General features: G+C 45.1%; 1 protein-coding gene across 1 annotated transcript in view; it reads left to right on the top strand.

The window, feature by feature from the left end:
• Positions 1-16,798, top strand: part of RAPGEF4 (Rap guanine nucleotide exchange factor 4) — a 464,996-nt gene that overhangs the window by 50,515 nt on the left and 397,683 nt on the right. Inside the window, exon 4 of the mRNA XM_029605798.1 lies at positions 13,183-13,271. Coding sequence (XP_029461658.1) covers positions 13,183-13,271 — 89 coding nt within the window. The remainder of the gene's footprint in view (positions 1-13,182; positions 13,272-16,798) is intronic.

Here is a 16,798-nt window from a genome sequence, read left to right on the forward strand (position 1 = left end):
GGGGGGGGGGGGGGGGGGGGCTGCGGCGCAAGGAGAGGAGGAGAGAAGACGCAACTTACTCCAGCCAGCCCCCACTTCGCAGCTCCCCTTCGGCAGCCCCCCTACGGCGGAGACGGCAGTGTAAAGCGAGACAGACCGCGGCGCAAGGAGAGGAGGAGAGAGAAGACGCAACTTACTCCAGCCAGCCCTCCTCCGGACAGCGGCTCCTCTGCCTCCCAGCTGCCGGCGAAGATAGACGCCCGAACGGGTAGGCCCCTCGTGCAATTTGACCTCAAGGCGTGACGTCGCATGCCGTGACGCCAAACATCGTGACGTCACGCCTTGAGGTCAAATTGCACGAGGGGCCTACCCATTCGGGCGTCTATCTTCGCCGGCAGCTGGGAGGCAGAGGAGCTGCTGTCCGGAGGAGGGCTGGCTGGAGTAAGTTGCGTCTTCTCTCTCCTCCTCTCCTTGCGCCGCGGTCTGTCTCGCTTTACACTGCCGTCTCCGCCGAAGGGGAGCTGCCGAAGTAGGGCCGCATTGGATTTTTTTTTCGCTTTTTTTTTTTGCTTCGGGAGGAGGGTGAGGACTGGGGCTACCCCGGAGACCGGCACCCATGGACGCGGCCAGGGCAGGTGAGCGGGGGCTGGGGGAAAGTTTGCCGCTTACCCTTACTCCTGCCTCTATCGCAGGGGTAGGGGTAGGCGGTAAACTAACAGGTTAAACGCGCGGCAAATCGGCAGGGAAAAAAAGCAATAGTCGGAGCGCGCGTCACAGTATCGGAGGGAATAGCTAATTCGTTCATTTACATATCATTTACATGCTGCGTGCGGGAAAGGTTACGGGTCGGTTTCAAGAAGCGCTAAGGACGCGTGAAACTGGAGACTGTATCGCAGGATCGCCTTACGCGTCCCAATTGTGCGCCCACAGCGAGTTTATCTCCAACCGCACCTTACAGTATCGAGCTGTAAGTGGGCTTTGAGTGTGTTGGATAGGAACAGGGCGGGGCCTTCTTTCAGCAAGCCAGCTACTCTACAGTTCAAGGTGTGTAGCCAGAAAGAAAACCTGGAGTGGAATGGCGAGGGTACTGCAGCACCAGAATGCAACAGTCTAGGACAGTGGTGGCGAACCTATGGCATGTGTGCCAAAGGGGGCACTCAGAGTCCTCTCTGTGGGCACGCGCGCCGTTGCTAGGGTTGCCAACCATCTGGATTTTCTCCGGACAATACAGCCGCCTAGCTCCATGGCTGCCTGCTGTCCATGCCAGCGATGGTAACTGTGCCGCCATTGCCAGTTTTCCGACCATCTGCGCCTGCGCAGCCGTCTCCTCCTCGTGCGCCTCTGCCGGCGGCGGGTGTTGCCGGGCTGCTATCTGGCTCTTCTTCCCTAGTGTTGGTGGCCACAGGTGGCCAGAATCTGAGCACTCCCCAGTGTCTGCCCTTTGCTCTTCGGGTAGGCAGTGCAGATTCCTGCGCTCTCCATTTTCTGATATTTAAAGCCCCCAGGGTTGGGACAGAAATTGTTGAATTGAATTTGTTGTAAATCGTTCATCTTCTTGTTAGATTCCTTCCAGCCAGTGCCCACTTTCGGATAGTCTTGACAAATTAGTGCGGATATTTCAGGAACTGCAAGTCTCTTCGTTTTTCCAGTAATTTTAGGTGACACTAAAGTTGTGCTGCCTTTTTATGTATATACTGTATTTTTCGCTCCATAAGACGCACTTTTTTTCCCCCAAAAGTGGGGGGGAAATGTCTGTGCGTCTTATGGAGCAAATGTAGTGTCACAGACCTCAAGAAACCTCTCCCTCGGCGTTTAGAGAATTAAAATAAAAGCTCACCATTTTGCCGCAAACCAACTCCATTTTCGAGCGGAGGACAGCCTACCAAACTGGGCATTAAAATTAAAAAAAAAAAAAAGCTTAGTTTCGCCGCAACCCGACTGTTTTCAGGCAGGGGACGGGCGCGCAGCCTACCAAACTGGTCATTTAAATTTTACAAAAAACTCATGTTTCGCTGCAAACCGGCTCCGTTTTCGGGCGGGGGATGGGCACACAGCGCGGCCTTCCAAATCAGGCATTAAAATTTAAAAAAAGCTCACCATTATCCACCGGTGAACTTTTTAAAAAAAATTTTAATGCCCGATTTGGTAAGCCATGCTGCACGCCCGTCCTCCGCCCGAAAACGGAGCCAATGCCCGCCGTAGAGGTTTCACCACTGCTGGAAGGCTTCAGATCCTGCCTCCTCCTCAAACCGCAACCGGCTCCATTTCCTCAAACCGCAAACCGGCTCCATTTTCGGGCGAGGGACGACCTACCAAACTGGGCATTAAAAAAAAAACAACAACTCAGTTTCGCCGCAAACCGGCTCCGTTTTCGGGCGGGGGATTGGCACGCAGCGCGGCCTACCAAATCGGGCATTAAAATTTAAAAAAAGCTCACCGGCGGACGGTGAGCCCGATTTGGTAGGCTGCGCTGCGCGCCTGCCCCCCACCCAAAAATGGAGCTGATGTCCGCCATAGAGGTTTCACCTCTGCTGGAAGGCTTCAGATCCTGCCTCCTCCTCCTCTCCACCCCCCCCCCCCCCCCCCCGTGGAAGTGCTACAAAGCGCGGGAGACAGAGTAAAGGCACATGCAGGCAATCTTCTGAAGGAGGGACAAAAGTCAAAGAGTAGCATAAGAGCCTGGAGCCACTGCTGGTAAGGTGGGGGGGAATGCTACATTGGGGATGGGGATGAGAGAGAGGGAGATTCTTGGCAGGGGAGAGAGGGAGTTGCATACAGGGGAAAGGAGGTAGAGAGGGAGATGCTGTATACTGTATATTTGTAAACCCCTTTTTTGGCTTTCCCTTTGGAAAGGGGCACAATTTTGGGTGCTGCTGAGCCCCTACAAAACTCAGTGAGGCGCCGAAAGAATTCTCTGTGGGGGTGAGAGTATTATCACTCCAGGATTCTAGGGACACAAGAAACAGTCCAGCAAAATGACACTCCTCACATACTGGTTTATTCCAGTCACAAAACTTTATTGAAAAAAAAGATAGAATTTCAAAAATTAACACAAATCTCTTTCTGAACTTTCCAGAAAAACAGAAATACAGTCCAACAGAATACACAAAACTTATCACTGACAGTTTCTGTGGTACCTCTTTTGTTCTTCCTCCTTTTGGCTCCCCAGAAATACTGGTAAATGTGGGAAACTGATTATCCCAGCAGCTCTTCAGACATGGATCTCCTCTCCTGTGATTGAGACAGATACTATAATCCTTCCAAAGTGTGGGTGGATTGGAGAAGGGGATTAGGTGAGAGACATAAAGTCAGGGGCGGATTGACCTATCGGGGGATTGGGCATCTCCCAGTGGGCCGGTTGCTCTGGTCACGTGGTCTGTCAAGCGTGGCCATGACAGAGCCGAGCTCAGCAGACCATGGGGTATCTCCTGGGCCGGCCTGGGCAGAAAATCCCTGGGCTGATCTTTCTTTCATTACTGTGTTTTCTTGCAGAAAAATACCACAGTCTCATGCTACTTATGGTACAAAGATGTCAAAGCAGAAAATGCAAGCATATAAATTTCCTTTTAAACTGGAGGTAGTAAAATATGTTAAGGAACATGGAAACAGAGCAGCGGAGAAACATTTTGGGTCATCTCCAACTGAAAAAATGATAAGAGAGTGGAAGAAACAGGAGGATCAGCTGCAAAAAGCAGATAAAAGTAAGCACACTTTTCGTGGACATGCTGCAAAGTGGCCACAGTTAGAAGTGGACATGAAAGAATGGATCACACATCACAGGAATAATGGCTTCTCATTCTCTACAAAAATGATAATACATGAAGCCAAACGCATTGCTGTAGAGAAAGGCATTCAGGATTTTACTGGATCACCATCGTGGTGCTTCAGATTTATGAGGCGAAGTGGCCTTGCTATGCGCACCAAGACTAGAATTGCGCAAAAAATGCCAAAAGAATAGGAATCAAAGATTGTGTCTTTTCACAAATTTGTAATTGATGCTAGGAAGAAAAATGATTTTGAAATTGGCCAGATTGGGAATATGGATGAAGTCCCGCTACCCTTTGATGTGCCATCTAACAGGACTGTTGATCTGAAAGGTGCCAAAACCATAACCGTGAAAACCTCAGGACATGAGAAAACCCATTACACGGTTGTGTTGTCCTGCTGTGCAGACGGCACCAAACTGCCACCGATGTTAATTTTCAAAAGGAAAAACATGCTAAAAGAAGTGATCCCACAAGGAGTTGTTGTGCATGTTCATGAGAAAGGATGGATGGACGAAAATGGAATGAGAGTATGGGTTGAAAAAGTGTGGTCCAAATGTCCTGGAGGGTTTCTGAAAAAACCTACCCTATTAGTGCTTGACCAGTTTAGAGCACATATTAGCGAAACCACAAAAAAGTGCTTTAAAGAACCAACACCAACAAAAATGATCACATAACCCCCGTACTCAAACATCTGCATTGGTTACCCGTATCATCTAGAATTACATACAAATCTCTCACTCTAATACACAAATCCCTTCACAACCAAAACATGCACTGGTTTAAAGAGCATTTCACCTTTCATACCAATAATAGACCCACTAGAAAACAGTACTTGGCCACACTGCATACCCCCTCACCCAAACTTACTAAGCTGCGCTCCACCAAAGAAAGGGCCTTCTCACTTGCAGGTCCCTCCCTCTGGAACAAACTACCTCCCTCTCTTCGCTAAGAAACTTGTCCTAAAATATTCAAGCAGAACCTTAAGACTTGGCTCTTCACGCATTCTTACACCTAAACGCTAGCTCTCCCTTTTCTACCCGTGACACCCCCTTCCTTTTCCCTCTTCACGGCACCCTGCTTTTGCCTTCCCTTCAACACTCCCCCCCCCCCCCCAGTTATGAAAACCTCTCTGTTGCATTCTCCTCACTACCTCCTCTAATATCCTTGCCTCTACTTCATCCCAAAGTTGTAATATGTCAGTCTAAACTCAGTAATCTATGATAATGTAATCTGTTCTATCTCCCTGCTAGCTAACTTCTGTATATAACCTGGATATAATTTGTATATAACATGTTTTTACTGCCTCCTTATAAGTATGTGATGATAAGTATATTCTAATCCTGCTCCCCCTCCCTTGCTCCTCACATCCCCGCCTGCCCACCCCCCCCTCTCCCAGCACCCCTCTCTCCCTTGCCCCCCTCTTTTCCTCTAGTTCTTTTGTTTCCTAAGATTACCTCTCCCTAATATTATTTGTTCATTCAGTTCCTTGTTCCCTGTAAAGCTTGTTGCTAATTTTGTTCTTTGTAAACTGACAAGATGTTTCCAACGTACATCAGTATATAAAAGCTAGTAAATAAATAAAAACATAAATAAATAAGTGAAGACTCATCTTGCTGTAATTCCTGGGGGGTCTTACCAGCCAATTGCAACCTCTGCGAGAAGAGTGGAACAAATGGATGGCTGCTGGTAATTATGATCTGACACCTACTGGACGAATGAAGAGGCCCACTATCACTCAAGTTTGTGAATGGGTGAAAACATCATGGCAGTCAGTAAAGGATGAAACCGTTGTACAGTCATTCAAAATATGTGGCATTAGCAATGCCTTAGATGGCACTGAATATGATATCATATTTGAAGATAGCGAAGAAAGTGATACCAGTGATTGTGAGCAACTGAGCTTCCTAAATTCTGACATTAGAGATGATGAGTTCTTGGGGCTCCCAGACAACTAGAAGAGTACATGAATGTTAAAGTCTTTTCTCATTTGTTAATGACAGTGATGATGGTTCTTACTACTGCTGTTCACTTTACATTGTTGAAATATTATTCTGTTATATCTTATTAAATATTTTAGCACACCATTTGGTTCAGAATATTTGTTTTCTTATTTTCCTCCTCTAAATCCTAGGTGCGAATTATGGTCAGATGTGTCTTATAGTGCGAAAAATACAGTAATCTCCTTTGGGAGTGTGGGGGGGGGGATCTAAAGTAGAAAAATGGCCTGAAAGGTGGTCACCCCTTTCCTAAAGCGTGATCAGCCAGTTATATTAGCACGCGAGGAGTTCTGAACGTGTATTTAAAAAAAATAAATAAATTTGATGTTCTCTGTTTTTTAGGTTTCTAAATGCTCATGCAATGTTTTTCTGTCGTTAGCACAAATTTAATAATGGCAGGATTGTAGCAGAAGCGTTGGAGCAGTAGCTGTCCAGTTTACCGCTTATCAGGAACTCCTCCCCTTGATAGTCTCAATCACAACTGAGGAGACCTTGCTCCCTGAGCATGTTTAAATACCGGTTGACCCCCGCGCTTACGCACCTGCTGATGCTACAGCGACAGCCAATTGGTGAGCTGCTGCGTTTGTTAGCGCTCGCAGAACGTGCTGTTGGTATCTTACATAAAGGTACGCGGCTGGGTGGACTATTTTTTAGGCCTTGTAGGTTGGCGCTGTCGCAGTTTGAATGCTGGCCTCGATTAGGAAGAGCTTATGGTAGTTCGTGGCAGAACTAAACTAAAACCTCAGTATTCAAGTTAAATTGCCGTGTTGGCACTTTGCGATAAATAAGTGGGTTTTAGGTTGCAGTTTCGGCACTCGGTCTCTAAAAGGTTCGCCATCACTGGTCTAATAGCATGACTGAAGAAAGTTGGCAAGCATTATTGCAGAGGCTTCTGTAATGGCGGAGGAAGTTACAGGAGAGCCTCATAAAGCACCAGCTTGCCCTAGCTATGGGAAAAAAGAACCTGAATAAGGGCTAGGCTATTATTGATTCCTGTGTAGAAAATAACTTATGTGGCTTGGGAGCTGAGCATGCCACCACAAAGAACTCAGTGGAGGCCCAGCAGTGGAGTTAGCACTACAGGGGATCCAGATGAAGACCCTGAGGGTGCCCAAACACTACCGGGAGACCAGAAACAGCTCCTATGAGAAGCCCAGAGAAGGAGGCGTTGAAGAACCTTGAGAGAGGGGTCATAGAGAACACTGGGGAGGGTGAGACAAACTGCCTAGGAGGAGGCATTATTGAGTGGCCAGCGGGCTGCAGCACTAATAGGTTAAACGATGGCGCTGAGGAAGACTCTGTAGGATGCCCAAACATTGCTGGGAGCTAGGAGCTAACTCCCGTGAGAAACCCAGAAAGGAGATGAAGTGCCAAGAGGGTGGTGTTACAGAGGCCCGAGCGAGCGAGGCTGTGGAGGAGAACCCAGAAGAAGGAACCATGGAGAGCCCAGAAGGTGACACTGCAGAGACCCCAGCAAGTGAGGCTGTGGAGGAGCCAGTGATTGGCGTGGATGAGTGGCCAGAATGCTGAGGGGATACCAGACAAATCACCAATGGAGGTACCACAGCCATTCCAAGAAGTTATACTGGGGTGGAATTTGAACCCAGAGCCAGCAAAAGACTTGAGGTGCAGGCGGTACATTGGGTGGTAGTGGAGCGGTCTAGGGTTACCCTGGAAGGTGGGGGTGACCATAACCTTAGAACCCTAACCCCAAGCCTAACTGGTGGGTAGCCAGATAAGAGGGGCTGGGGAGGTGAGGCACTTTCCTGGATGGGATCGGGGGGGGGGGGGGAGTGAAAATGCTCAGCTCAACGGGTCTAAGCTGAAGGGTATGTGAGGCACTGACCCTATATTCCCCCTTGAATTGGTGCAGGACTAGGCTAGGTGTCTAGTCCCCTTTAATTCCCCTTGTGAGAGAGAGCTCTGTGGGTGGGGTCTAGAAGGGGAGGAATAAGAGCTGGGATCCAGGTGGGGTAAGTCAGATCAGGCCCGGGTCTCCAGGAGGAGGGCAGCTCCTGTTGAGTAACACTATCCAAACACTGAGCTGTGCCGAAATTGAGCTGTGAGTACTGAGGAAAGCACTACAGAACTGTGAGTAACTAAAGTACATTTGTCTGAAAGGAAAGACAGTCTACTGTTGTTTGTATGTGAAGCTGAATAAAGATATAGTGTTTTAAGTAAGGCTAGGGTCAGGCTACATTTGTCTCCGGACCAGGGGGATCACCGCTCGGTCCCAGAATCCGATGCAGTAAGCTAATGGTATGCAGCTGCAACAGGAGTTAATACATACATGCTAACACACAAGTAGGTGCACGGATAAGTAGAGATGTCTGCTCAGCATTATTACATCGGCCCCAATAATGTGCATAAAACATTATTTGTATGCTTAAAAATCAAAAGGTGCACCAGACAGCTGGGTGGAGAGCAGGTAGTTGGGTGGAGGGTGTTGGTAGGGATGGAATCCCTCTGGATCCCAGACATGGGTAGCCCAGTGCTTGGTTCACTTTTTTTTAAGTTTGGATGCCTGAGTCAGAGATGGAATAAAAGCTAACACACATTTCTGGTGGCTAGTGAACTCCAGGTCTAGGACCATGCTGACATTGCACCATAACTCACATTTCTGGTACCTAATGTTAATTTAACTTTTATTTCATCTTTGACTTGGGAGCTAAATATCCAGAATTAAACAAACATGAGTTAAGTTTTCAAGGCTTTTAACATAAGTCCTTGCATTGTTGTATAATCAGTTGTACAAAAAGAAGTAATTAAGCCAAGCACTACTAAATACCAGTTGCACATAATATTGTGGCAAAATCTATCCTGGATCTAACTGTTATGTTTTGGACATTGAGGCGTGGGCCCTTGGTCGCTGCAAGAGATGGCACCTCCCACAGGGCGGAGCCCTGCAGGGACTTGCAGCGATGGGCTAGCTCTTAAGCAGAGATGGACACAGAGAAAGTGAGTCTTTATTATACTGCAACGTAGATTGGTAATGTCCCATCTGAAGACTGTAGAGTAGAAAGGCACCACACAGGTTCTCCAGGTCCCGAAAGGGAGATGGGTTCGGTAGTGGTCCGCGAAGCGGGGTAGGCCGAGAATCCAGGCCCAGATGGAAAGGCCAGTGAGAGTAGATCCGGTAGTGGTGAGGGGTAGGCCGAGGATCTATGGAGAGAGTGATGAGACAATGCAGAGACAGAACTGGAGCAGTAGTACTCACTCTGATGCTGGTAGCAGTAGTAGGTGGGTGTTGGGACAGGTTTTGTTTAATATCTTTGTGAGCAATATTGTGGAAGGGATAGAAGATAAAGTTTGTCTTTTTGTGGATATTACTAAGATCTTCAACAAAGTGGACACACCTGAAGGAGTAGAGAGAATGAAAAGAGATTTAAGAAAGCTTGAAGAGTGGTCAAAGAGTTGGAAGCTGGATTCAATGGCAAGAAGTGCAGAGTCAATCATTTGGGGTGCAGTAATTTAAAAGAACTGTATGTGATGGGGGTTGAAAGACTGATGTGCATGAACCAAGAGAGGGATCATGGGGTAATAGTATCTGGAGATCTCATGATGGTGAAGCAATGTAACAAGGCAATGGCTAACACCAGAAGAATGTTGGGCTGCATAGAGAGCGGAATAACCAGTAAGAAAAAGGAGGTGATAATGCCCTTGTACAGGACCTTGGTGAGGTGACACTTGGAGTACTGTGTTCAACTCTGGATAGAGATAGGATGGAGGCTGTCCAGAATAGGGTGACCAAAATGGTGTGGGATCTGTATCAAAAGACCTATGAGGAGAGGCGAAAGGATCTAAATATGTATACCCTGGAAGAGAGGAGGTGCAGGGGCAATATGAGACAGACCTTCAGATACCTGAAAGGTTTTAATGATACACTGACTTTGAACCTTATCCATTGGAAAGAAAATAGTACTAGGGGTCACGAAATGAAACTCCAGGGGGAACGACTCAGAACCAATGTCAGGAAATATTTCATCAATGAGAGGGTGGTGGATGCCTGGAATGCCCTTCCGGAGAAGGTGGTGAATATGAAAACAGTCCAAGAATTCAAAGAGGCTTCAGATAAACACAATGGATCTCTAAAAGCTAGAGGATGGAAATGAGAAATGTGTACAACTTGCTGGTGCGGTGGTTTCTACCCTTAACAGAAGGTATGGAGATCACTACCCTTAACCAATATGCCTTGATGATTCTAATGCAACTGCAACATTGATCCTCACTTCAATGGCAGGAGAAAAGGGGAATAGGATACAGATAACCAAGTGACTCCGACTTCTTTGGTCTGGGTACTGATACGCAGACAGACATAAGGGAAAAAGCACAGGACTGCTTCTACGGCCAAGTTCATAAGAAAAACACGACAAGCAACACTGTCTGAATTTTCAAGAAAGCTTATCATCCAGTAAAATAATGTTGCTAGCTGCAATTTTTATGGGTACCATAAGGCTTGGAGTTAATGTCACAGAGCGACAGTTACTGTCCTTAAGAGAAACCTGGGAATAACCTGCACAGAGTGGCAGCTACTACCTTAAGAAGCTTGTTGGGCAGACTGGATGGACCATTTGGTCTTTTCTGCCATCATTGCTATGTTTCTGTGTTTCTATGTTTCCAATACCTCCATTTAACATGAGATTTACATTGAAGTGTGCTGATTCCTGCACACATTTTTACTCACATTTGTGGGCATATTTTTTTCTGCGCTATAATCCTTATTAAATCTTGGGTAAAGTTATATGCACTAAAATAAGATGCAAAATAAGTAAAAATGTGCACTCAGCCTAGCTTATTTTATTACATAGTCCCCCAAATGTGGGCCCCTTTCCTTAAGTCTGCCTAGTCAGAAGAATTTGGAATGAACTGATGATAGTATCCCACAGTCCTTAAGTTTTTACTTGCTTTTTTGGTGGATAGGGCATGATCGGTTCTGAATTGCCTTTATTTTATTTACTTGTAGTTTTACCAACTTTCTGCCAATAATATAATCAAGTATTTGGCTTCCACCAACCCTACAGTGCACTTTGCGTTAGCTATCAAACTCACTTTCCACAGGATATCTAAAACTGCCTCTCTTTTTTCTATAGATGGGTTTGTCAATAAAAACTGTATATAACTACTTCATCCATGTACACAATTGCATGGTAATTTGTCTGAGTAAGGTCTGAGTTAATTGCAACAGTAATTGAAAATGAGCAGAATAGACAAGCATTGTGGTCTTTATCTGCTGTAATATTACATGTTTCAGTAAGAACAGTATGAAGAATAGAACTTAGGCAACACATGTTTAAAAAATTATATTTATATTCACTATTGGATTTTGTGTTCTGTAAATGATTAGAAATTGTCTGTAATTTTTTTAAATTATGTGGGTAAAAATTTTAAATTATACAGACAGCTTACAACAAGTTAATTTTCAAAGGAAAGCTCCCTGTTGACTTTCCTTTGAAAATCTGAGGCCAGCAAACACTGCAGGTACAGAGGTGTCAATGGACTTTGCATCTGCTTTACCACAGGTGCAAAGTATGCATGCAGATTTCAAAACAAAATCCCTGAACATATTTTCTCTGGGCCTAATCCTTTCTCCCAAAGCCAGAAGTATGCGTGCTCTGAAATTAAGTATGTATATTTACCGCTTAAAGGGGAGGGTGTTTTCACCTGCAAAGATTTGTGGTCTCTGGTTATCAAAAAGGTCCACCTGTGTATGGTCACAGGCTGAATACCTCCCCCATCACCCCTTTTTTTTTTTTTTTTTTTACCTCCAGGAACAGCTGTTAAGGAATTAAAAGTGGCTTTAAGAGAAATATTTCATATCAAACTAGAACTTTCTCTTTATGGTTGTTATTAAAAGAAACACAGGACAAATTAGGAATATCAAAACTGTTCTGTCTGCTACAAACCCAGACAGGCAATAATATAATTCTCATTTATGATTGAAAGCATACAAAACCAATCAAAAGTTATATTTTGCATAAGCATTTCCCTGAATCATAGCCTTATGTCTGTTGCCAAATCCCAGAGCCAATCAAGGGTCAGGTCTACAACCCTCAACCCAATCATATACTGACTCATCAACTTATATTATAATGGCATAGCCCCTTTGTCCTCCATCTTAGGTTCAAGCCACCATCTTAGGTCTAAGGCCACGTATGCCTTAAGCCTCCATTTTGGAAAGGCAGCTCGTGATGTTTTTCTTCTTCCCCACAAACAGCATTCCTTGCAGTTTCGCTATGACTATGCCCCAGGATTCCAGCAAACTGATGCATCATCAAATCATAAGATATGAAGATATGCAGAAAACAGGACACTAAGCTAACTTTATATTGTTCCACAGTGTGTCAGTCTTTCAGCTGGCCAGCTTACAGATCTAAGACCCCCAGTGGCCCTAAACAGGAGGGAGGGTGGTATTCTACTTAGATTCCACAGACTTACCTAGGTAAATCCCTTTTGAAAATTGCCCTCTGTATATAATAATCGACATGTAGTAGTTTCTGTGCAGCATCGTACTGTTGGTACAGGTTCCAGCAGAGTTGCATTGACACTACCCCAACATCTTTGGCCTTTCTATGTCGTGTGCTCTGATTGAAATTTGATTGTGTGCAAGGAGGTGGAGTACTAGACTGGAGACTTTGGGAGGTCCAAATATAATATTTTGTTATATAGCTCAAGAAAGTCTGTTTCTGCCTCTGGTAAGATGTGCTATTTTGAAACTAAGCAAGCAAAATTATTTGCAGGCCTTTTTGGCATATTTTCCCCATTTCTGCCCAAAACTTAAATTTGAGGTCTAAATGACTTTATTGTACTTTACTGATAATACTGAGGGCAATTTGCAAAAGCCTTTTATCCTTGTGAAAAGGCTGTCTTAAAATTGGCCGTATGTGGCGTTCTTGATTCATTAGGAAGGCATTCCTGAGGTCATTTTAGATTGGGAGAGGAAAATCTTTCCTCTCCCGATTTTAATGTTAATCTTTCTTTCCTCGCTGCTCCTTGTTATCCCCCTCCCAGTTCGCTTCCCCTGTTAACATGTATTTTCAAGCCTTTTTGTTCAAATGTAAACTGGTATGATGTCCCCACTAATACCGGTATATAAAAGTTTTTAAATAAAATAAATAAATAAAATAACATGCCTAGATGATATTTTCAAATCTATGTGCATTATTTTCTGTACAAAAGGTTTTTGCAAAAAAGAAAGGCTCAAATGTCTGTGGATACAATATCCCAATGAGAATATTCAAGATGAAAGTTTACACATGCTTTCACTTTGAATAGGGTTGCAAATATTGCAGGTGAAAAGTACCCATGAACTTGGAAGCAATGCAGATAGTTTGAAAGTTGCTCCCAATGTGTCATTTCATTTTTAGGCAGCAACAAATCAAAGACTATTAGGCAGATGTCCTGTAAATAAACACATTCTATAAAATGTTCTTTATTTTCAGTATTTCGTCAAGGTGATATTGGAACCAATTGGTATACTGTCCTGACTGGCTCTCTGGATGTGAAAGTGACAGGTACTAGCAACCATCAGGTAAGGGACATTCAAGTTATTTAGTACTCTAGTGCAGCACAGATCCCCCATGGAAGGAACGCTGATGGAAATTTTTATTTTTATATTTAGCTTCAGAGATATGCCATAGTAATGTAGATGATGGCAGATAAAGACCAATTGGCCCACTCAGTCTGCCCAATTTTTCTAGTTTACACTGCTGCCACACATAAAACCATGAGGTAGTTCAGCAAGGTACTGTTCAGCAAGGTTTGATCGCTTCTAGGACATGACACATTATAGACATCAGTTTTTGTTGTCTTCCTTTCAGGAGTGGGCAGTGGGTGGGAACTAGCCCCCTCCCTCATCCAGCATGGCTGCCTTTTCCCCCAGCACCAGCAAAGACAGAATCTGTACTAAGTGGGTATTATTGGGACCACAGCAGCATTATCTGCTCAGGAGCAGAAACCTGGAGAAAGTTCTTCACAGTCTGCTGCTGCGTCCCCATCTCCTGCCTTTGATTGGCTCTGGCAAGCACTATGAGCCAATCAACTGAAGGAGGCAGGGAAGCAGCTCCAGCTGCTCATCACTTTTTCAGTGGTAGATGAGAGGGTAGGAGACGGGGCAGGTTGAGTGAGGGGCTGGGGGAAGATTGGAGAGCAAGGGGAGAGGGACAAGAGGAGAGGGAGTAGGAGAGAGGGAGAGGGAGAAGACAGGAGAAACCGAGAGGGGGGAGAGAAGAAAGATCAAGAGATTAGGGGGAAAGAGAATGGATGGGGGCGAAGAATCAGGGGAAGAGAATGAGGAGAGATATGAGATTAGTGGGCAGGGAGGGGAAATCAAGGAGAGAGTGAGGGTGCCCTTTCAAATCTCTGTCCTGGATGTGATTTCTGTTAAAGCTCTGGGGAATACAAGTAGGGGAAAGAGGGAAGAACAAGAGGGAAAAGCAGTACTTAGAGGAGCGGAGGCAAACAAGGAAGAGAAGTGGGAAAAAGGTTAGTAAAGGCAAAAGAGGGAAGAAAGGAGGAGGGGAGATGGAGAAGGATGGGAGAGAATGACTGTCCAAAGGGGAGAAGTAAGAGTGGATGCCCAGAGGAAGGAGGAAGATAGGTATAGATGCCCCTTTAGACGGGGAAATGTCATACTGAGGCAATTCTCACAGGAAAAGAGCTGTAGGCATGTGCTTTCATTAGAAATGAAACTGGAAATTTCAACAAAATGTTTGGTTTCTTTTCATTTTTAAAACAAAAGAAAAATTAAATTTAGTTTGGGTTATATTTTAAAATAAACTCACCCTTTCTAAAGTTTAGGGATTTCATTTCTCAGTAATTCACAGCGAGCGATCTCAGTGCACTCACACAGCTTGTCTTCAGTAGAGAGATCTCCAGTCTGGGATGTTCACAGTTGTGAAACATATAGAAACATAGAAGTGATGGCAGAAAAGGACCTAATGGCCCATCCAGTCTGCCCAGCAAGCTCCCATACTTATCAGTTTCCCATACTTATCAATTATTCAGACCTCCAAGGTCAGGGCTCTTGTTTGATACTGTTTGAGTCCAGTTTCCTTTCATCCCCTGCCGTTGGAGTTGCATCATAAGTGTAGTATCAGATTTTTTGGTTAAGGGTAGTAACCGCCGCATCAAACAAGTTACCCCCATGCTTATTTGTTTTCCCAGACTGTACAGTTCAATGTCCTTGCTGATTGTTGTCTGAATCCAAGTCCTCTTTTCCTCATTTCCCCCACCATTGAAGCAGTGAGCAATTAGTTGCATCAACGGTATGAAGGATTGTCTGTCAAGGGTAGCATCCACCACACCAGCAAGTCACCCCCTTGCCTCTTACTTCATTCCCCTCCCCTTTGCCTTTAGGGATCCACAGTGTTTATCCCATGCCCTTTTGAAATCTTGCACCGTTTTTTGTCTTCACCACCTCCTCCGGAAGGGCATTCCAGGCATCCACCACCCTCTCTGTGAAGAAATATTTCCTGACATTGATTCTGAGTTGCCCTCCCCAGAGTTTCTTTTCGTGACCCCTAGTTTTATTGGTTTCTTTCCAGTGGAAAAGGTTTGTTGTTGATCGTGCATCATTAAAACCTTTCAAGTATCTGAAGGTCTGTATCATGTCTCCTCTGTTCCTCCTCCTCCTCTCCTCCAGGGTATACATATTTAGGCCATTTAGTCTCTCCTCATAAGTCATTTGTTGGAGACCTCCCACCATTTTGGTCACCCTTCTCTGGACCGTCTCCATCCTGTCTCTGTCTCTTTTCAGATGTGGTCTCCAGAACTGAACATAGTACTCCAGGTGAGGCCTCACCAAAGACCTGTACAAGGGGATTGTCACTTCCTTTTTCTTACTAGATATTCCTCTCTCTATTCAGCCCAGCATTCTTCTAGCTTTAGCCTTGTCACATTGCTTTGCCATCTTTAGATCACTAGATACTATCACCCCAAGGTATCTCTCCTGTTCCATGCACAGCAGCATTTCACCCGCCATCGCATACAGTTCCTTCGGATTTACCGCCTCCCAGATGCATGACTCTACATTTCTTGTCATTAAATCCCAGTTGCCATATCTTCGACCATTCTTCCAGCTTTCTTAAATCCCATCGCATTCTCTCCATTCCTTCCAGCGTGTCCACTCTGTTGCAGATCTTAATGTCATCTGCAAACAGACAAAACTTTACCTTCTATCCCTTCTGCAATGTTGTTCACAAAGACGTTAAACAGAACTGGTCCCAACACCGATCCTTGTGGTACTCCACTTAACACTGTTCTCTCTTCAGAGTAGGTTCCATTTACCATCACATGCTGTCTTCTATCTGTCAACCAGTTTGTAATCCACACCAAAACCTTGCCGCTCATTCCCAAGCTTCTCATTTTGTTCACGAGTCTTCTATGCGGGACCGTAATAAAGGCTTTACTAAAATCCAAGTAAATCAAATTGAGGGTTCTTCCCTGATCCAATTCTCTAGTCACCCAATCAAAGAAATCAATCAGATTCAACTGACAGGACCTTCCCCTATTGAATCCGTGCTGTTTTGGTTCAAGCAATCCACCAGATTGAAATTGTCTATTCACTATCCTTTCTTTCAGCAGAGTCTCCATTAATTGTCCCACCAGCGAGGTGAGGCTAACTGGCCTGTAACTTCCAGCCTCTTCTTTGCTCCCACTCTTGTGAAGCGGGTCTACCACTGCTCTTCTCCAGTCACTCAGCACCACTCCCATTTCCAGGGATCTCTTGAACAGGTCACTCACTGGACCCACCAGCACATCTCTGAGCTCCCTCAGTAACCTAGGATATATCTCATCAGGCCCCAAGGCTTTGTCCACTTTCAGTTTTCCTAATCCTTCCCATATATTCTCTTCCATAAACGGGGTTTCATCAAATCCATCCCCATCTACAGCCTTGTTAACCAGCAACAGCCCTTCTCCATGGTCTTCCTTAGTGAGCACTGAAGTTTCACCTTTCAGTTTCACTATACCACTTCGCACCTTTCTCTGATGTATCTGAAAAACGTTTTGTCACCTCTGTTTACCTCGTTGGCTGTTCTTTCTTCCGTCAGACTTTTT

Source organism: Rhinatrema bivittatum, chromosome 6 (genome assembly GCF_901001135.1).
Source record: "Rhinatrema bivittatum chromosome 6, aRhiBiv1.1, whole genome shotgun sequence".
Taxonomy (NCBI): domain Eukaryota; kingdom Metazoa; phylum Chordata; class Amphibia; order Gymnophiona; family Rhinatrematidae; genus Rhinatrema; species Rhinatrema bivittatum.